At 51.4% G+C, this 21671-nt stretch overlaps 1 protein-coding gene across 4 annotated transcripts in view; it reads right to left on the bottom strand.

Annotated features, from left to right (window-relative positions):
- The window catches only part of NOS1 (nitric oxide synthase 1), a 75451-nt gene that overhangs the window by 20735 nt on the left and 33045 nt on the right, over positions 1-21671 (bottom strand). For all 4 annotated transcript variants that reach the window (XM_061370528.1, XM_061370526.1, XM_061370525.1 and 1 more), the window contains exons 3-11: positions 13203-13335; positions 7462-7599; positions 6862-7007; positions 6000-6162; positions 4727-4818; positions 4078-4219; positions 2404-2543; positions 1676-1850; positions 700-801 (exon numbers count right to left, since the gene is read on the bottom strand). In XM_061370528.1, the coding sequence (XP_061226512.1) occupies positions 700-801; positions 1676-1850; positions 2404-2543; positions 4078-4219; positions 4727-4818; positions 6000-6162; positions 6862-7007; positions 7462-7599; positions 13203-13335 (1231 nt within the window). The remainder of the gene's footprint in view (positions 1-699; positions 802-1675; positions 1851-2403; positions 2544-4077; positions 4220-4726; positions 4819-5999; positions 6163-6861; positions 7008-7461; positions 7600-13202; positions 13336-21671) is intronic.

The raw sequence follows: 21671 nt of genomic DNA, 5'->3' as shown, positions 1-21671 counted from the left end.
CCACCAGCTCTGGGTTAATTCACCCCAGAAGGCAACAGCTGGGATTTAAAGCCAAGATTTTACATGTGGAGCTGTCCAAGTCAAATAGTCCTCACTCCCATGGTCTTACAGGACTGTACCTTTGGAGATGACCCTGGTCTTCCCAAGCAGGCTGTAAAGCTGCCCTAGTCCTAGTAGATGCGCTATGGGATGCTTGCTCCTCCTGTTACTTGTCATGGATCAAAAGACTAAGATGGCATTGAAGGGGACAGAGCATCCTCTGCTCAGCCCCTTGGGGAGCTCTTTCATGTCTTGCACAGCTCAAGGAGCAGCTCTGATCTAGCTCCCACCCTCTGAAGTTGGGTTGCCAAGGACTAGCTTTGCTATTCAACCTTTAAATAAAGGCTGGGGGAGAGCCTGGGCCAACTCTTGCTTCATGAACAGGAGAGAAGGGCTGGATCTTGCCCCCTCGGGGCACTCCCTCTGGACCAGCAGAGCTCAGATGCTGCTAATGCTGTCCTTGCAACATCCAGGCCACAGAGATCATTACATTTCACTGCAGGCTCCTGGAACAACCCAAAACTAGGAGGGCACAGCCCAATTTCAGCTGAGAGCATCAGCTGTCATTGTCCTTGGAGGGATGGCTCCGTACTTGGCCCATCCAGTCCCTGTGTTCCTCAAGCCTGACCCAAACAAACCCACGTCCTGCTACTCAGTTACCTGGAAGCTGTACAGCACAGCAATGTTGATCTCCACCAAGGCCTGGTCCTTCCACAGCGAGGAGGTTTTCCTCATATCCAGGTTCATTTTCTTGGCCACTTGCTGTAATAAAACACGGTAGAAGGTGAACATTTGTAATGGCCAAGAACCAAGACCAGCACACTTGCAACAAAGGGCTGACGTTTTGCCTTCCTCTGAGAAGACGTGATCCTGCCTTTTCCTCTCCATGGCAGGAGTGTGGCCAGCCTGGCCTCCCTTCCTCCCCTAAGCACAGGAAGGTAACTCAATGCTGTCATCAAGAGCAGTTGCTCTTTGTGGGAGGAGAGGAAATAGGTGGGTCTGTGAGATGGAGCAGGAGATGGAGGTGATCCGTGAGCTGGGAGGAGCAGACTCCTGCACGCTCCCATGTCTCCATGCTGCTCACAAGCTCCACTCATTCTCAGCCTGTTTCTTCTACCTGGAGTCCTTCCCCCAGGCACTATCACAGATGGACACATGCACACACGCACTCGCTGACACCCCTCTGGTTTCCAAGTGACTGGGAGGGATGCAGCCCTTCCAGCTAACACAGTGTGCCCCTTGGAAAGGCAAAGGAGACACCCTTCATGGGTGCAGATCCCTTGCACCAGCACCTCCCCTTGGCATTGTCACCAAGCCATGCTAGAGCATCCCTGAGGAGTCACCAAGTGTCTCAGCACCCTCTGAGCCCCACTTGACTAGGTGCCTGCTAATCCATAAGGTCATAAGGGGAGCTCAATAGACACCACACTTGCTTGAGTTAGATATTAGCTGGCCCCATAAGTCACAAAATCCATCACACCCTCCATACATCCAGAACATCAGTGCCCTATCTAAGGGAGACTTGGATGTCCTGTTGCTCTCCTACTCAAGGCAATGCTCTCGCAGTGTCCTGCCTGCTCCCCAGTAGCTTCACACACCCCAGGAGCCCCTGATCAACTCAAGGAAGGGGAGTTACCTCTAGTATGTTATAGCGAGAGTTGTCACAGTAGTCCCGGACCCCAATCTCTGTGCCCATGTACCAGCCACTGAAGGGGCAGGCGGAAAACTCCAAGCCACCAATCTCAAGGAGCATGTTGGAAACTGCTGGTAAACCATACCACTTGAGGCCCAGGTCCTTAAACCATTCAAACCTGGTGGGATACAACAGGCAGGGAACCAAGGAGGTTACTTTGGTACCAGCCACCAGGTGAGCAGAATGCTTCCTGAAGGCAGTATCTCCCTTAGGGGCTGTTTATAGGAAGAAATGGATAGATCAGGCATAGGAACAGGCTGCCCAGGGCAGTGGTGGAATCACCATCCCTGGAAGTGTTCAAAAACAGTGTAGATGGGACCTTTAGTGCCATGGGTGAGTGGTGGCCTTGGCAGTGCAGGGATAAAGGTTGGACTTGACGAGCTTAAAGGGCTTTTCCACCCTAGTTGATTCTATGATCAGGAGTGTTACAGAGTGGTGTAAGTCCTGGGAAACATCAAGAAAAGGGAAACCATCCCTGAGACAAGGGCACAACTCTCTTTCCACCTCCAGGCTCTGTCAGGCTTACATCAGAGTGGAGGGAAGACCTGGAAGAGGGTCTTGGGTCAAGCACCCAAGTCATGGCAAGGGAAGGCCAAGCTCAGATGGCTTAGGGTGAAACCAGATGGGCTCAGTCCTGCTGATCCCCAGCTTTGGGGCTTACTCTGACTTACTTGGGATGTCGGATGGGCACTTCCAGCACGAGCTCTGGGGGGATTTCAAAGAGCTCTGGGTCATTGCCATTGGCTTGGAGGAGCAGAGGCAGGATGTCGAAGCGCCCATGTGGTGCCTTCCATCCCTGCTGAATGCAGATCTATGGGAGAAACAAAGATGGGGTTCAAGCATTATGGGCAGGGAGTTGCATGGAACTGAATAGGGTCTTCTAACAGCACCTCTGCTCAGCCCTTGTGGTGGAATAATAACCTCCATCCAAGGGAGCTACGACATGGGGTTGCCTGTCACAGCCAACCCTGGCCGAATAAGGGGGAACTGGAGTGAAAATGAGCTTAGAACTAGATCCCAGGTAGGATCATGCTCTGAAAGTGCTGCTTGTGCCTGTAGTGGTGAAGGAGAAAAGGGGTGAGAAGAGCAGAGGGGTTTGGGAATGGCTGAGCAGAACACTGGTGCTGTGAAGGCAGCAGCACAAGGCAAATCTGAGCTCCGATTCCCACTGGCCCAGGTCAGTGGTGGGCACACGTCCTCCTGCAACAGCTCCCTCAGCACCATGAAGAGACCCCTTCTTAGTGAGAGGAGGAGAGGGAGGTCTTTCAGTGCTGCAGAAACTGTTTTTACTCCTGGGGAACTAACTAAGGGTGAAACAAACGCAGCTTGACTGCAGTGGATGTGACAAACACTGCTTGTCCCAGCACTCTCCTCACTTCTGGGATGGCCAGGATGCAAGCACTGCTGGGATGGCCAGGATGCAAGCACTGCTGGGATGGTCAGGATGCATGCACTGCTGGGATCGGATGCAGCACTGCTGGTGGCCATGAGCACTGCTGGATGGGTCAAGCACTTGGGATGCCAGATCACTGCTGGGATGGTCAGGATGCATGCACTGCTGGGATGGTCAGGATGCATGCACTGCTGGGATGGCCAGGATGCAAGCACTGCTGGGATGGCCAGGATGCAAGCACTGCTGGGATGGCCAGGATGCAAGCACTGCTGGGATGGTCAGGATGCATGCACTGCTGGGATGGCCAGGATGCATGCACTGCTGGGATGGTCAGGATGCAAGCACTGCTGGGATGGCCAGGATGCAAGCACTGCTGGGATGGCCAGGATGCAAGCACTGCTGGGATGGTCAGGATGCAAGCACTGCTGGGATGGTCAGGATGCATGCACTGCTGGGATGGTCAGGATGCATGCACTGCTGGGATGGTCAGGATGCATGCACTGCTGGGATGGCCAGGATGCAAGCACTGCTGGGATGGTCAGGATGCATGCACTGCTGGGATGGTCAGGATGTAAGCACTGCTGGGATGGCCAGGATGCAAGCACTGCTGGGATGGTCAGGATGCATGCACTGCTGGGATGGTCAGGATGCAAGCACTGCTGGGATGGTCAGGATGCATGCACTGCTGGGATGGCCAGGATGCATGCACTGCTGGGATGGTCAGGATGCATGCACTGCTGGGATGGTCAGGATGCATGCACTGCTGGGATGGTCAGGATGCATGCACTGCTGGGATGGTCAGGATGTAAGCAGTGCTGGGATGGCCAGGATGCAAGCACTGCTGGGATGGCCAGGATGGAAGCACTGCTGGGATGGCCAGGATGCATGCCCCCACCAGCCCGTGATGCCCAGGAAGGATGGATGCAGCCTCTGTCAGGTATGGTGATGGTACCTCCGTGAGCTCCACGTTTGCAGGGTCTCCCAGGATAGTGCCATCGGGCTGCTTGTAGCCAGCGTAGCGGATGAGCTGGGCATTCCAGATGCGGAAGTCGTGCTTGCCATCCGTCCGCTGCGGGAAGATGGTAATAGCAGATCTGGAAGGAAAAGGCAGGGGTTGTCAGAGGAAGTGTCATGGGGAAAGGTGCTGTCCCTGCCTGCACCACCCTCTGCATCACCTCTGCTCGTGCCCTGGGTAAGCCCCAGACATCTATTGCATTCCTTGCACTAGAAGATGCCATGGCCAAGTGTGCTCCAGCTCTGGAATTTGGGGTGTTCCCAGCAGCTCAGCTCCAGGCAGAAGCTGGCTGCTAAGATGGGGCTTCAGACAGAACTGAAGAGCAATCCATGCTCTGCATTTGATGCAGAATATGGGGAAGGAGAATTAATGGAAAGGGACATCTGTGTCTTGAGATCCCACTGTGAGCAAGCAGGAATACCCTTGGGCCAGCAGGACACCTTCCCTTGATATTGGGTCCCTCTAAAGATCCACAGGAAAGGAGCTGGAGACAACCATCCTGCTGTATAATGACTGCTGAAGGAGACACCGTCAGCTGGGTTGATACACATCCAGCTATAAACCCTGGAGACTCCCTGGTACTCACCTGAGATTCCCTTTGTTGGTAGCGTATTTGATGTGGTTGCAGATGTAATTGAACATGCCATGGGCTGTGGTGCAGTCCCGGGCATCAAACACCTGAAACAGTGGAAGCAATTGTGGTGATGCTACAGGATGCTCTGACTCCTTAGGACAGAGCCAAGCAGAAGAAACACAGTACAGGGAAAGCTCTAGATACCATCATGACTCGTTAGGTGTCTATGTGTCCTCTGCCTGTACAACACTGGAATGTCTAATGCAGCTGCCCCTTCTACTTGAGAAGTGAGTCATCCGCTCCTGAGGCAAAACCCTCCTCAGTCTAGTGCTCCCAACCTGTCGCTTACCCACAAACAGTTGCGTTTCTGCTGTTTGTCTCTTGAAGATCAAGATTCAAAGCTGAAACAGGGTAGGGGTCAGGTCTGAGGGGCACTGAGAGGATGGAGAACCATAGATTAGAATCATAGAATCATAGATTCTTTGTGTTGGAGGGACCTTTAGAGGCCTTCTAGTCCAACACTCCTGCGATAGGCAGGGACACCTTCCACTAGACCAGGTTGCTCCAAGCCCCCTCCAACCTGGCCTTGAATGTTTCCAGGTATTGGGCATCTACAAAAGGATGGAGAAACCAGGAAAGAGGGTTAACAGGAGGCTTGAAGACAATTTCTTGCAGATATAGGTCGTCCCCCCCGTATCCAGATATGCCAAAAGAAACAGTGGAAGAGAAGAGCTGAAGCTGGGAGCAAAGGCTCAGCCTCCTCCTCTCCAACAAGAATTGCTCAGCAGCACTTGAGCTGTGTTCCAGGTTACAGAGGGAGACGTCATCTCTGTACCACGGGATTCCACTGGAGATACTACTTCAGAGCCTACTCTACGCTTCCAGCTGGTCAAAGGGCACTGAGCCAAATCTGCTTCTGCCATAGCATCTCTGTACCAGGGATGAATGTGCCCTGCTGCCTCTCTCCAGCAATAGTTTTGGAAGCAGCATGTAAGATAGTGAAGCAGTATCTGATGTTGGAAAACGTTCTCTAGACAACCAGCTCCTAGTTGGCCCCTTTTCAGACACAGACACCTCAGCTCCACCTACCCCACAGATGCTTTCCCAGCTCCTGCTCTCTTCCCAGCCTCTGCACCCCCAAAGCTGTTGAGGAGAGCAGGGCTGCTGTGTGCTGAACACCCACAACTGTACCTGTGCTGTGCTTCCCCAGGTGTTTGCAGAGCAAGATTTGCCTGTCCAAAACTCCAGGGCATCCTTTGGCAGCCAACCTGGGGCTGGTGCTCACCTGCAGCTTGGACCACTGAATCCTGCCCACACAGCGGGCTGCGTTCCTCCAGGCATGCTTGGCTCCATAGATGAGCTCTGTGTCCCGCAGCTGGTAGGTATCAGTGGCTTCAATCTCCTTGGTCACTTCCTCCAGCCTTTCCATGTGGGCCTTGGAGCCAGATCTGCATGGGTGGGGAACAGAGGAGATGGCAGCTGCCCTCTGAGATGGAAGGCAGGGAATCCTGCTGCTCTCCACCTGGGTACGAGTTCACAGAGTTACAGCCTGGTTTGGGTTGGAAGGGACCTTAAAACTCCTCCAGCTGCAACCCCTGCCACGGGCAGGGACCCCTTCCACTGGAGCAGCTTGCTCCAAGCCCCTGTGTCCAACCTGGCCTTGAGCACTGCCAGGGATGGGGCAGCCACAGCTTCTCTGGGCACCCTGTGCCAGCGCCTCAGCACCCTCACAGGGAAGAGCTTCTGCCTAAGAGCTCAGCTCAGTCTCCCCTCGGGCAGGTTCAAGCCATTCCCCTTGGCCTGTCCCTACAGGCCCTTGTCCCAAGCCCCTCTCCAGGTTTCCTGCAGCCCCTTTAGGCACTGGAAGACTGCTAGAAGTTGTTTCTTTCTTAAGCATATGTATCTTTCTTAAGCATATACGGATGAAGATACTAAGATATGCTGTCAGATAATGGATGACCAAGTGCAAAAGGGAGAGGTCAGCAATTTGCACAGAGGCACACAGAAACAGTACAAGTGAAGCTCCACTGTTTCAGCAGTAGCACAGTCTCACCCTGCTTTGACTCAAGTGTGAAAGATCAGATGATGGGTGACATCTCAGCATCAGCAGCAGCCTCGGACTGTGACATTCTCCAGCCAATGCTTACCTCTTTATAGAGGAGTAGTACTGGTCAATGAAGTCCTTAGCCAAGAGGAGCACCTCCTCTTTTGTCTTGGTATCTTCTGACTTGCGGATGTGCTGGCTAGGAGTCATTACTGAGCCCATGCAGATCTGCTCAGTGCATGCAGTGGTCTGATGGGACAGAAGGAGACAAGAGTGTCTTGGGTTACTAAAGCACCTTTGGTGATATGAACTGGGCTGGGGGAAGTCAGTGGTTAGCTATGCAGAGGTCAGAGGCATCTTTGACAAACAGGGACATTTCCAGCTTATTTGTTTTCACACCTATTGGCAATGTTGTAATTGGTAATGTTGCTCAAGCATGTGGAGTCGTCTCTTGTCCCATCCTATATGGACAAGTGGGTCTCACTAGATTCTTGCCCAGCTTGGTATAAAGTCAAATGCTTTTCTTTATGTATCACAGGGGGATTTTCCTCTCACCAGAGCTTTGAATCTCAACCTCCAGAGACAAGATGGCTGATCATAATTCATCCAGTCCTGCACTTCCAGCTAAAGCCACCTTGGAAGCCCTGCGATCCACTCCATTGTGCTCAGGCAACTTTCGGCCAGGTCTACCTACAATACTCACCATGGCCGTCTTGAGGTGCAGGGTGTCGTGGAGCACGGAGCCTGTCTCCCAGTTCTTGATTTTCACAAACCGTGGGCATTTAGAAGGACTTCCATTCACTGTGTTCTTGGTCGGGGACTGCCGCCCCGATGGCGGAGGCTGGACAAGAAGAGCAGGCACAAGGTTAGTGTTCAGCACGGGGATACAGAAGAAAGGTCACAACAAGCAGCATCTTGCATTAGTGGATGCCTGCACTTAAATCCTAGTGATTCTTCATTAGGGACTGTAGTGACAGGACAAGGGGTAATGGGTTAAAACTGAAACAGGGGAAGTTTAGATTGGATATAAGGAGGAAATTCTTTCCTGTTAGGGTAGTGAGGCACTGGAATGGGTTGTCCAGGGAGGTTGTGAATGCTTCATCCCTGGCAGTGTTCAAGGCTAGGTTGGACGAGGCCTTGGGTAATATGGTTTAGAGCGAGGTGTTCCTGCCCATGGCAGGGGGATTGGAACTTGATGATCTTAAGGTCCTTTCCAACCCTAACTATTCTAGGATTCTATAATATAGTGAGGCAAGGAACATGACCCAAATATTTGGCATCATTTGGGATCCTACAATCGAGCAGCCAACTCTCAATGAAACCGAGAAGTAATCTTCCTTTACAGAAGAGTCAAACCTGGAGGAGTTAAAAACAGAGATAGAAGCGACTTAGAGGAGAATGTTTTGTTCAAGTTTCCCAGTGGAAGACTTACCTCTAAAATGTCTTAGATGTTTCTTTTTAAGGAGCGTTTTAAGGAGCATCACCTGCTCAGGTTTTGCATGTGCCAAGCTGATAGCAGCACTGCGATAGAGCTAATTGTTCCTGCGAGCAAGCCAAAGGCACAACTCCTTTGATATCAACGCTGGGAGATCATAGGGATAAGGATGAATAAATTATGCAACAGGAGGGCTGCTGGATTATGCACCGTTACTTCAGTCTCAGCTCTGAAGCTCCAGCCCCCCCTGCTCCTCTGCGTCGTGGTGTGCTCATCAGCACATCCCGAGCTATGTGCCAACAAAAGGAAGAGCCTCAGCCAGCAGAGAGCTTGTAATGAGAAGAGCTGGCTGCAAGTGCTTGTGTTTGCACGTGTTGTCACAGATAACATCTACCAGTTCTACTGTGACCCTTATTTGCACCAAGATCTTAAACACTTAAAGAGCAATCAGCGTTTGCTGGTGTGGGACAGTGGTTTGGAAAGCAGGGAATCCTGTAGGAATAAGAACTTATAGTAGGGAGCAATCCACACATGTAATCACAACGGTGTTACTGCAGGCTTCAAGGGAATACCTTTTCCCACACCAGAGTACCCTGTAAAAAAATGCTTTAATTTGGCATCTCTTAAAGGCTTCCATCCCTGCAAATCAGGCTTGGACTGAGTTTTGATGTAGCCTTCCTATGTGAACCCTGTAGCTTGTGTCCCTTTCTAATGCATCTGCAGCGTTTGCTAATGATGGCACCACCTTCAGCAGAGCTGTGCAGGGTCTCACCCTCCTTTTTGATGGCCCTGGGTTCATGTCACGGTTGCAGCCCATGGGCAGGCACCAATAGTGTAAATCAGTGTATTATCACCTGAAGGACTAAGTGAAGAAGAGCCAGCACATAGTGGAAGAAATTCATGTTTCAGAACAAACACTTTTGCTGATGAACAAAGACCCAGGAAGGAAAGCAACAGGGGCCACAAGGATGGCAGAAGCAGATGAGGCTCCAGACCTAACTTATTCCTGCTTTGCCAGGCAGAGGGTTGCTCTGCTCTTCTCAAGCAGAATGATGCCTGATTGATCATGAGATGGACGCAGCACCACTGCATTGCCCTGGTGGCAATGCTGGTCCTATTTTTTGCCTAGTCCTTGTTTTTTACCATATGTTCCATGTTCTTTCTCCCAGAAAACAGGGATTTTGCTGCCAAGCAGCCTGAGGCTCACAGTGTAATACCGTGCACTGAAAGCATACACTGGGAGCAAGAGGCAAAGGACAGAGGAGGAGGGAGAGCTCTACCCCTTGGTAGGACCCTCTTTGGTCCTCCCAGCAGCTGAAAGCTGCTCTCTGCACACCCTCAGGCTATGCTGTCACGGGTCTCTGCAGCATTCCTCATGTCACAAATCCCATGAGCTTCCCTAGGAACGTTTGAAGTGCTAGCCCCTGAAGCCAGATGACCGCCCAGTGGATCTCAGCTTCTCTTTCCCATGCCGCAGAAAGCAAACACAATACTTCATATACAGCTCAAAACCACTAGTAAATAAAAAAAGCCTCCTATATGTAGTCCTGGAAAAGCACTGTTTTTAAGGTGGGGGCTTTTCTTTTCAGTTTTGTGGAGTCTGGCCTGAATTATGGCAGTTTCTGGCTATTTTTTTCTGTTTGTTTTATGCTTTCAAGGAAATGAAACCATTCTTGAGCCACCAACAGCATCCTCTGCTCTCTGAACCAACCGGGGCCACCCTCAGGACCATGGGGGATAATCTCCCACCTTCCCTCTGAGTGTGATTACTCAGAGGAGCTCTGTGAGACTGGCAAAACATAGCTGAAAACTGGTGCTGAGAAACCCCAACAAACCAAATCCCACCCTTACCTCCACCTGCCAGACAGGGACTGGAAGTACCAAGCAGAAAGTGCTGCTTGTATCCAGCATCACCTTTTTATTCTGAGTTAGTTTTGATTTGCTGATGGGGTTTCAATGCAGCTTAGGAGGCATGCTGCTAAACAGCATCTTGCTGGAGCACGTATGGGATTAGCCTGTGTTATGAATCCAGATGTAGCAATGATCCTTGGATCCTGGTGGACACTGGCTGTTTGACATCTGCCTACAGGTGTTCTGCCCTAAACCTCTCTCAGAGCTGCTCCCTTTCCTTTTTGTCTTTTCCATGCAGGAGCTAGCAAAGTGTGTATCCTTGCTGAAAGAGGGTCACGATGGAATGCTGAATGCTGAATCCTTAGGATGCCAGCCAGACTGGAGCATCAAAGGAGACACCACCTTCAAGAAGCAGAGGTTCCACATCTGGCAACCACCGCACAGAGCATCTACGGAGAGAGTGACACCCAGAAGAGACTGGGAAGGAGCTCTGTGTGCGTATGCGTGTATTTGCCTTCCCACACGGCAAAGCTGAAGCCAAACACTACCCCTGGTTCCGTCAGGGAGGTTGTATGAGATCTTTTCATGCCTTAATTAGGCAGCTGCAGTGTTGGTGACTCAGGAGTGGGACCAACGGAGAGACTGATGCAGCAGTCGGGGCGCACATGCATTATGCAAACATCTTTTACAAGGGAGCGTGGTGGCACTTATCGTCAGCACGCAGCTTGGGAGCTGTCTGAGCTCTTACAGACACAGGGGAGAAATGCACCCAGCCCTGGGTGGCACTTGGAACCAGAACGACAGGGAGCATCCTCCTTGCTGCAGACCTGAGTGAGCTCTACAAGTCCTAGGCTTTACTCCTGCTTCCCAACTCCACTTCTGGAGCATGTATTGTCCTGCTGAAATTCATTGACAGCAGGAGGACAAGGTCTGCAGCGTTAGCCCAGGTCATAGATATCATAGAATCATAGAATCCCAGCCTGATTTGAGTTGGAAGGGACCTTAAAGCTCCTCCAGCTCCAACTCCCCACTAGAGCAGCTTGCTCCAAGCCCCTGTGTCCAACCTGGCCTTGAACACTGCCAGGGATGGGGCAGCCACAGCTTCTCTGGGCACCCTGTGCCAGCGCCTCACAGTAAAGAATTTCTTCCTTATCTCCAACCTAAATATCCCCATTTAAGTCTGAACCCATCACCCCTTGTGCTATCGCTACAGTCCCTGATGAAGCTTTGAAGTCCCTCTCCAGCTTTGTTGTCAGCTCCTTTTGGCACCAGCAGCTGCTCTAAGGTTCCCACATAGCTTCTCTTCTCCATCTATTGTCACGCTGACATTTCCTTCCAGCCTGCATTAACCCCACTGGCTGGAAGTGTGGGTTTTTTGCTTTTATAAAGCTGTAAATCATCCTTACAATCGTGGAGCTGACATGACTGCCTTCCCCTCCTACCTCCATGGACAAACACACCACTGGTTACTCTGGAGCTCCTAACAAATCCATCTGTGTGGGCTGAAATGGGACTCACACAGGACCTGGGCTGGTGCAGTCACAGCATTTTGCCATCATTCAGGTTTAGGGCCAGGAGGAACTGGGCTCCTGGGAAACAAGCAAAACACACTGCCCAATTTTGCAAGAAACAAGGGATATGGATTGATGCCCAGTGGGTATTTCAGCTCCTTATTATGATCCTCAGTGAGCATCCCCCACCTGGCCAAGCTGTAAACCCCACCAAATCCTGCTGTAAAGGACAATGTGTAAAAAAGCTCACACTTTGCTTGGCTTTTCCCTGTGTTCACAGTAGTTATTGCTGCTTACAAGAAGTTCAGTTGCCTTGACCGCATGCAGCCCTAGGGAATGACTGCGGGAAGCATGAGGGAAAACCCAAGCTGCCTTCAGAAGTGCAGGCACATCGATTTGGGGATAAGGAGGATGAAAAGAAAGCTGCATATCTAGTGGGAAAAAAGAACCCTGAAGAGTTTATTAACAGCTTAAGACTGGGAGGTTTGGCAGCCCTAACACGGAGAGAAATTAAGCTCTGAACACAGAAGGTTATAAAGTGCTTATAGTAACAGACACGTACATGCAAGGAGCTTAGCAAAGGAGGCAAGACAGTGTCTTTCCAGAGCTGGGGCAAAGGGACCAGAGCTGTGACCTGTCCTTGGGCAAGATGGGCTTGTGATACCTGCCACAGTGCATTAACCGTGCGGTGGGACACGGGGCTGCCCAGGGACATCTCTCCAACAGCTGAGCAAAGGGTGATGCAGCGCTTGGATACACCCAACTGTGTGTAGGATGATAACCACCATAAAGTTGTTTATGCTCCTGGAAGACCTGGCCACAACCCTGAGCTGCAGCCAAGACAAGGTGAAAATAAGCTCCCAACTGCATCTAAGCATCCAACCAGGTTGGTTAAAGAAATGCAGCAAGTCTGCCATGGACAGGAGTATCTCATCTGCCATCATGTTCATCAACACCTTCCCCGTGGGTCTCCAGCACTGTGAGTGCTGCAAAAGTGGATGTGAACGTTGCATCAAAATGGTCCTCAGGCTGGTCACCGTGTCCTGCCCTGGTGCTGCTTAATCCCATCAGGGAGACACGTTTGCCTGAACATGCTTGGCAGTGCTAACCCACGTCATGCTTTTCCCAAGGTGATCCTTCTGGCCTGGCAGGGTCTGCCTTTACGTCTCTGGCTTTGCTACAAACGGGGACCTAATCCCCTTTTGACAGGGAAGCCTGAGAATTTATGCCTGTGGAATGTGAGGAGATGAAAAGGCACCGTACAGCACATTATCTGAAGTGCTCTATTGAATTACCATCATATGAATCAAAATGACTGTAACGACGCAACTTGGCTCTTAGGCGCAAAGAGAGACAACAGTCCCAAGGGAGGTGTCAAAGTCCTGGTCCCTGTGCTCCCATCCCAATCTGACCCTCTGGATGAAGAGCATCATTCTCCAGTAACTTATACCCTGCTTACACCACGGGGAATTCGGCTTCATTCAAACCGTCTCTATGCTCCATCAACTGCAGCTCTTGGGATCAAAGGCCTTCAGGGTAGCACATGTAGTCCTTGCATGTTCTCCGTGGTGTGAGAGCCCACCAGGACGCCTTATGTACCCCCAAACCCTTTTCCCACCCAAAACAGCACAAACCATGGGCTCTTACCTGCTCTGCTTCGGAGTAGGGGTTGTTCAGGACCACAGGCACGTTGCTCTTTCCCCACAGGTCACCGAGGACACGGTCGTTCTCCATCCCGGCTGGTAGAGCTTTCTGCAGCTTGTTTTCCCCTTCCCTGAAACTGAAGGGTTAAAAACCATTGGGGTCAGCAGGCTGGAGGGTGGCTGGGTGCCGGGACCATGGGCCAGGTCCCGGAGTGGTATCTCCAGGATCTGCTCCAGCTGTTTCCCACAAAGGAGCAAAACCTCGCGCATCGCCCTGCAGGAGGGGAGGAAATGCTCTGCCTGGGCCAAGGCGATGAATCACCGCGGCGAAGGCAATCCAAGCACAGCAGAAATTCTGCTGCACAGGCAAGCACAGTGCTTGCAAAACAACAGGAAACCCCTGCCCGACACTGCCTCTACACACGGGAGCCTTTGCACCCCAAAACCAAGTTGGAGCCCTGTGAAAGCAAGCATGGCGCTGGGGGAAGGAGAGCCACACGCGCTTGCAGCTGCAAAATCTCCTGGTGAAACCTCATAGCGAAACCAGCTGGTGTTTATGAGCAAGGAGAGAAAAAATAAGCCAAGGAAAAATAGGTGGCTCCCAGGAGGAAGAGACAGCAATCTCTCTTCTTCCTGACCTTTAGAGATGCTGCAAAGGCTGGTGAGTGCAAGCGATTTTCCTTAAGCAAACTGATGGATTGCCTCCACAGAGGATGTTGGTAAGGCTGGGGGACTGAGGACACCCTCAGCATGAGCTGATGTAACTCATGGTGCCCACAGTCTACCACGCACGTCTTGCCTGCGGAATGTACCATGGGATGTCAGGGAGGTTGTTAAATGCCATCGAAGCAGGTGATGGAAAACCACTGCCATATGAGCCGGCATGAAGGAGAAAAACAAATGGGGTTTAGAGACAGGATAGTCAGAGACAGGAAGCTGTGGCATCTGCACTGAAGATGCCAACCACCCTGGTGAGGCCACACGTGGGAAGGAGCACCATAGGTTTAACTGCACAGGCCACAGGCCAGGATGGGTACAACCCTACAGCTCACAGCCCCCCTGCCCTTGCCCAACAGATCATCGAGATAAAGTGCTCTAGCAATTGCTTTGCTCCTGCTGTCAGTTCTTGCAAGTCTTCCAGATGCCCACTGAAGTCACTAATGAGCCTTCCCATTAATGACGGTGGGCTTTGGGCACTGACCAAAGTAGGACACTCACACTCAGGGCATAATTCACACCAACTCAACCTTTTGATACCGTCACAGGAAGACACAATACGCACAAGAAAAAATCCATTTCAGTCCTCCTTGCCCCCCAGTTCATATCTTTAGGAACAATTTAAAGGAAACACTCCATTTAAAGATGATCTCCCTGTGAACTAGATTTTCTGTATGTTTTTCTGCTTTTACAGAGCAATTTTCAGCTGCCAAAATATTACACTCAGCTCCTGGATACCTTCCAAACAACGGCTGCCTTAGGGTGATAGTGGCCAGCTTGATGCAAGCAGGGAGGTACAGTGCCATAGAGACAGTTTCTACTGGGTTTTCTATGCCCCCCCCCCCCCAAGCCCTGAAAGCTGTTCTTTTGTGACTTGGCTGCTGCGAATACATGGAAGGGTTTCAATCAGATAAAGCACAAGAAACCCCACCCATTGCACCACACAACCACAGCCAAAGACAACAGGTCCTGGCTCTCTGCTGCGCGATGGAGGCACTGCTGGGAGCACTTGACAGCCGTGAGGTCCCCCAGGGCTGGGGACAGCCATGTACCCACTCTGCCCTCTAGTAGCCCATCCAAAGGGGAAGTTTGAGGGTCTCTTGGCACATCCAGCTTACCTCCATCTAGAGAATTCCCAACAGCGAGACATGGAATTAGCAGGATGAACATTCAGCAAATCTGGCTTTTCCCTTGAAGTTAAGGCCAGCTATTAAATATCCCAGAGAATACCAGTTTCCATGGCTGTACATCCATACCCTCTCTCCCATCATATCTAGGACAGTGAAGGCAGGTCAACACCAAGCCAGTAAGCACAATGCTACAAGCACTTGCGAAGTTGTCCTCCCTATAACTGGCCCAAAATCATAGAATTAAAGAATCATTGAATGGTTTGGCTTGGAAAGGACCTTAAAATCATCCAGTTCCAACCCCCTGCCATGGGCAGGGACACCTCACACTAGACCACGTCACCCAAGGCCCTGTCCAACCTGGCCTTGAACACTGCCAGGGATGAAGCGTTCACAACGTCCATCAAGAAATCAAGACACAAGCACTAAATCCATAAGGCAATAGAAGAAATACCTTTGTTTTACTGGTGCCTGGGACTTGGCAGAGGGAATTTGCTTCCAGGAGGAACACAGTGCCTCTCCAGGGGCACAGCCTTTGCCTCTACATAGACAGGAGATGCTTGGGCAGACAGACCCCAGCGTGCCAGGTATCCCACAGGCACCTCCAGAATGACACTGAGCACATGCCTGCAGGCGCCTGGCACAACCTGCTGTTTCCAGGAAGGTGTTTGCCTGGTTAAAGCCTGTCCAAACGGGTGTTTGATGACACGAGGGAACCTTGGAGAGGAATCCATCAATCAGTGGCAGCAGCAGCCGGAGGTCTCGGCTGGGAGGCAGCATGCGGAATCTCATTGTCTGCACACCAGCAAAGCCATAAATGCTGCAGCCTGTGCCAACTGCAGGGGAAAGGACCAGATGCTTGATTTAAGTCATCTCTGTAGTTGCCTACTTTGTGTATTACAAGTATTACTGGAGAAGGCCCCTGTTCCCATTCACTGGCCTTGAGCATCACCCGACAGAGAGATGCACCATCCTGAGGAGCAGTGAAGTCCGGATGGGCATTAAAGGTTGAATGCTCCACATCCCATTGTGTGTTTGCCACAGGGGCAGAGAGCCATCAAGCCTATTCTTGATGAACTGCATGACCACAAGTGCATGCTCCTGTGCTGAGCTAGTGTAGACCTCTCACGGATGAGGTTGCCCACAAGCATCCAGCTCTGTCTTTTGGAGAGAGACAAAGAGAAAAGCCCATTCAGAGCAGCCACAGCCTCACCCCAGGCCTAGCCCAGATGGGAAAAGGACATAAAACTGATCAATTGCTTTATTTTACTGGTATTTCCTGCCTGTTTTGTGTTTGTGAGGTCAGACAGGATCAGGATCTTTGGGATGAGTTATTTTCCTCTCTTGACTTGGCTTCCCCACTGCCCAGAAGAGACACAGGGTGACCTGCCCTATTCACATGAGGATGCTGCTCACATAGGCAAGGAGGGGGGCAGAATGGCCAAAGCACTTGCCCAAGCTCAGCCTCCAGATAACATTTCCAAAAGCACTTTATCAACAGGAGAGCCCAAAGGGCCATTCTCATGGGTTCCTGGTAGGCAATGGGGAGGATGCAGTTCCTCCAAGGCAGCCGGGTTGGACCCCTACAGGGAGCTGCCATGGAAACAGCCCTGTCTGCAGCCACACAGGGAGGAAGGGAGCTTGCCCTTGGATCCCACAGCCTTTGGAGACATTTAAATCACCCCTTTATAGTCTTCGAGGCACTGGAGGCAATGCTGAAGATGTGTCCTTGGAGGTACGTGTTTGAACTTTCCCAAAGGCGAGATCCAGGTTCCCGAGATCCCTCTCTGACCTGCTGCCAGATCTATTACATACTATCAGCAAGACCTCTTGGATTCAGAGCAGGTTTTTGGGAAAGGACCGCATTTGAAGCTGTCTTTTGTTCCGAAAGCAAACTCTGTTACTTAAAAAAAGCAAGAGGAATCCTGCCCTCCCCCACTGGTGCAAAGGCAGAGCCGTGGATGCTGCCTCACCTCGGGAAGAGCATCTGGCTGTTGGGAGAAATGAGAGGCACCACTGTTTGCTTCTGACTAATTTGATGATGTTGCAGTGCTTGGAGTGATGCTGCTGAGGCAGCCGTTTCTGAAATCCCTCCAAAGCTTTTCCAAAAAGGAAACTGGAAAAATAATGAGCAAAAAAAAGAAAGTTTGTCACTTTGCTCCTTTGAATTTGCCTGGCAGAAGAATCTCTCTGATTTCCCAGGCAGAGATACTGCTGGCTGCTGCAATCCCCAGGGCTCGTTTGGGTGAACAGATAAGGATGCTGCTGTCCACACTTCCGATGACAGCTGTTGTGCCATGATGCCAGTAGCAGCACTCTGCTGTGACCATGGGGATGGACTCACCCCAAACCCTTGTCCATGGGGCTGAAAGCTTGGGAAGCTCAAACGTGCACACCTTGCTTGGTGTGAGCTTTGGGAGAGAAATACCTTTATCTTACTTTTTGCCCATCTCCTGGTGTGTTGCTGGAGGTGGCTGCAAAGCTGCATTGCACATTGCTCCTCCATCCAGTGCTAAGAGGCTGCGGTGAAAGCCTCTCACCTCACCTTTATTTTGCCCCACAGAAAACCACACTCCAAAGGGCACTGCATCCTCAGAAGTTAATATTGCCTTGCAAGTGTACTCCTGTGGCAGCTCACAGTCTGTAGCACTGGAAAATCTGAATACCTAAAGGGGCTACAGGAAACCTGGAGAGGGGCTTGGGACAAGGGCCTGTAGGGACAGGCCAAGGGGAATGGCTTGAACCTGCCCGAGGGGAGACTGAGCTGAGCTCTTAGGCAGAAGCTCTTCCCTGTGAGGGTGCTGAGGCGCTGGCACAGGGTGCCCAGAGAAGCTGTGGCTGCCCCATCCCTGGCAGTGCTCAAGGCCAGGTTGGACACAGGGGCTTGGAGCAAGCTGCTCCAGTGGAAGGGGTCCCTGCCCATGGCAGGGGTTGGAGCTGGAGGAGCTTTAAGGTCCCTTCCAACCCAAACCAGGCTGTGAAATGTTGCTGCTGCAGACTCCTCACCTCGAGGGTTAAAGCAAGGTCTGCCACAACAGCACTCGCCTGAGTGAGAGCAGAAGTGCTTGGGCAGGACCTGGGATTTGCAGGGTGCAGAGGATGGAGAAGGGAATGTTGGAAGCAGAAGGAATAACTCCCAAAGGTGGGATGTACTCCCCAGAGGGGCAGCATTCCCAGGGCAGGCAATTGCAGAGCAACCAAAGCACAAAACCCCATCCTAAACGAGAAAGGGGAACTTGAACAGCACCAAGCCTCACCAACAAGCACATGGCATGGCTTGAAGGAGGTCTTGTGCCCTGGAAGGTCAGAGCATTGCTGTGCTGTGCCTGGTGCTGTGATGAGGGACTAATGAGCAAAGCAAGCCACAAAGAGCAGCTTTGGGGAAAGACCTATGAAATATGAGGCTGGTAAATGCCATTGGAGTAGGAATTGACACAGAAAGACCTGGAACAGATCCAAGTCATCCCAAAGTCCCATCAGCATTGTTCAGCATTCATCAACTAGTGTCAGATGCAACCTACAACCACCACACTTGTCCCTTCCCAACCATGCCCAAAGAGCACTGGAGCATTTCAGCTTCAGCATCTTCTTTGGAGGCCAAACACAGTTTAGGTCTGCCAGGAGGGCACATGGGATGTGGGTTTGTCTGCTGGGACCATGTACAAGGGGAGCATGGGATCCCTTGGGATGAAAGTGCAACAGCACAGGGGCCGAGTGCGTGAAGGGTGCTTGGGAGACTGGTCTGAGAAGGCCCCATGGGGGTATATTTGGGTGGAATATGCTGACACTGGGCACAAAATGCGTCTTTGGATTAGACTGATGTAGTCAGAGTGACGAGGAAGAAGGATCCACCGAGGGAGAAGGGGAGGGTTATTCACAGGCAAAGCTTCCTCCTTCTCCGCTTTGCAGCATGGCAATGACAGGAGAGTTTCAGGGAGCCTTTTCATTTCAGAGGCTTTAAAGTTTTCGTGTCCAAGTACGGAATAATGAAGACATCAGAAATGCAAATGAAATGTTTTGAGCCACACAAAGAGATTTTGGCGGCAGCGAAGGAGGTGGGAGGAAGAGAATTTTCTCTTCGAGAACTGCAAAATGATGGGGTTTGTTCCAGTGCAGGATGGAGCCTGAAACCTTCATAAACAGGATTCCTGCTCTCAGCACACTGCCTCCCTCTCAGGGCTGCTGATGCTGCTTTTTGGACCCGAACTGCCATGTTTCCATCATGCTGTTCATGTTATGGAATAGACCTGAGAAGGAAAATAAATACTGGCAACCGAGCGGAGGGGAGAGAGGGAGGGAAGATGGGACATGACAATCTCCCTAGAGCGCAGAGGGAAAACAGACCTGGCTTAGCTGGCAGTGAGTGAATCAAACTCTATTTTTGTTTTCTAGCCCACGGTGAGCCTCATGGCAGAAATGCCAGCTCTCATCATACCTTGCACCCCACTTCCATGCTCTGTGCTGTGATTGACTTCATTGCAGATGGCTTGAGCCACGTAGCAGACACTGAGCCATGGTCACATCCCATCCCACGGGCACACACCATGGATCCAGGGCACCTTACAGCTGGAGCGAAAGCCAGGTCATTGCAGGGACATGCAGAGCATGGGTGCAGCAGATGGAGACGAACTGACCTTTTCTCCCAGTGCAAACTTCAGAGTTTCCAGTTTTCCTTGGAATTAACATTACAGACATGGGTTGGAAGCCCGAAGCATCAGGTGTAATTAGAACCACGGTTGGCAAAGCCCACCTTGAAGAAGCATTTGGCTCCATGTGAAACCCTCAGACATGCACCATTCCTTTCTGCCCTAGGAAAGCTGTCACAGCTCTGCAAGCCGGACTCACTCTGACAAAGTGCTGCAGGCTGTGAAGCTCAGCACCAGGCAAAGAGAGAGACAGAACAGGATTGGTACCAAGACCAATGGATCAATGGTCAAGTGGTCCAGGCTGTAGGTGTCAAGCTCAAGGTTTTACACCCTCCTGTTGTCCTGGGAGAGCTCTGTTCTTGTTTTGATTAATGCCAGCCCTCCTTGCTCCCCCCCAGCCTGCAGAAGTCAGAGCCTACGGCGCGAGAGCTGCATCAATCTGACAAGGCTCGCTTATTCTTTTGGACATCTCTTTGGCATCAAGCAACAGTCCCCCCAGTTATCCACTCCCCATTGCTCCCTGACCTTCCTGCACTCCTTCTATGGACCAAGAAAACTTCTCACTGCAGAAGACCTTCAGGATGCCCTGGCTCTGTCTGAGACCAAGCCAAGGAGATGAATCACCTCCAGCACGTCGCAGCAGTGGGAGGAAAGGTGGCTGGAAAATGCCCTTTACCTGGCAGAGCGGCTCTCAACAAGTTTTCCCTGCAGTAAATCTCCTTCCCCACCTCTCTGCTCAATCCCAGGTCTCCTCATTCATAGAGTCCTACCGCAAGAGACAGGCTGTAGCTTTTGATTATGCAGAAGACTGATTTTAACTGAAAAGTGGATTTTCAGTCCCAAGGTGCATAGATTATACAGATACTTCTTTAAATGGTATTGAAAAAGAGAATGAGTGGAGCCTTGGTGGAGTACCCACTTTGCTGATATTCTTCCTGGTTTCGCATCCTTCAGTTTAAGTGAATTCAAAGTGTTTGGGTTTAATCTCTGAGTAAAAGCGACTTCTCAGAGGGAAAAACACACAATTTTCCTCCCTCTCCCAGCTGGAGCAGAATTCCCTCAGAGACCTGCAGCTGGTGGGATGGGGACAGCAGGGACCCAGTTTGAAGGGTGAGGCTGTAACTGGTATCAGTGTTTGGGACTGTGTTCCCCAGGGGATTTGCTGGCCGGGCCCCCCCCCCCCCAGCATCCTAAGCAAAAACAGGGGCAGAGAGGGGATTTTTAAGCACCCCTGAATATTCTTTGGACCTGTAGTCAAGCACAGCCCTGTCAAGGCTCCAATCCTTTGTTTGCTAAAACCAGGTCCTCCCTGGGATGGATTGATACTGGATTAAAGGATGTGCAGTCTGAGTAGGTAACCCTCAGCCTTCCTAAGAAAGTGCTGGGCTGAGGGGTTAAATTACCTCCTATTGCACAGCAGAGACCAAACCCAACTGCTTCTGAAACAGCCAAAAGTACAAGACCTGATAAGGGATGGCAGGGAAGGATGTCCCCAGCATACCCTGTCCCATTGCTCTTCCCAGACGTCTGCCACCCGCTGCTGGCACCGAGCTGAGCAGATTTGTTTTCCCTCTGACTCAGTGTGACCACCCCAACGGGCTCTGAGCAGCAGTGCCCTCCTCAAGGGATAATGCATCATTTGGGAAAGCAGGAATGAAGATGGAAAACACACAGTGTGGGTGATGGGTTGCGATGGGAGCGATCAGGAGCTCAGCCTGGGCTCTGGCACCGAGCTGTGCACCACAGGGGTCCTGCTCCTCCCCAGCGCTGCCTTTCCCCTCTTCTTGTATCTGATAGAATGGATGAATAGAATCTTTTCCCCTCCCAAAGGAAGCAGGTGCAGGAGGGGAACTCGGGATTACAATCTCGGTCACTGAGCCGAGATACCAGCTTTGGCGAACCTTTCACAGCCGGTCCATAAGCGAGGGCAGCCACAGCCTGCCGCAGCACTTGACACTGCTGAAATGTGCTCAGGGACTTGGG

The sequence above is a fragment of the Neopsephotus bourkii genome, unplaced genomic scaffold (assembly GCF_033783945.1).
Source record: "Neopsephotus bourkii isolate Nb327-2 ecotype Australia unplaced genomic scaffold, CSIRO-AGI_Nbou_v1 NB_1542, whole genome shotgun sequence".
Taxonomy (NCBI): Eukaryota; Metazoa; Chordata; class Aves; order Psittaciformes; family Psittacidae; genus Neopsephotus; species Neopsephotus bourkii.
This window is presented reverse-complemented; position numbering and strand designations above follow the sequence as displayed.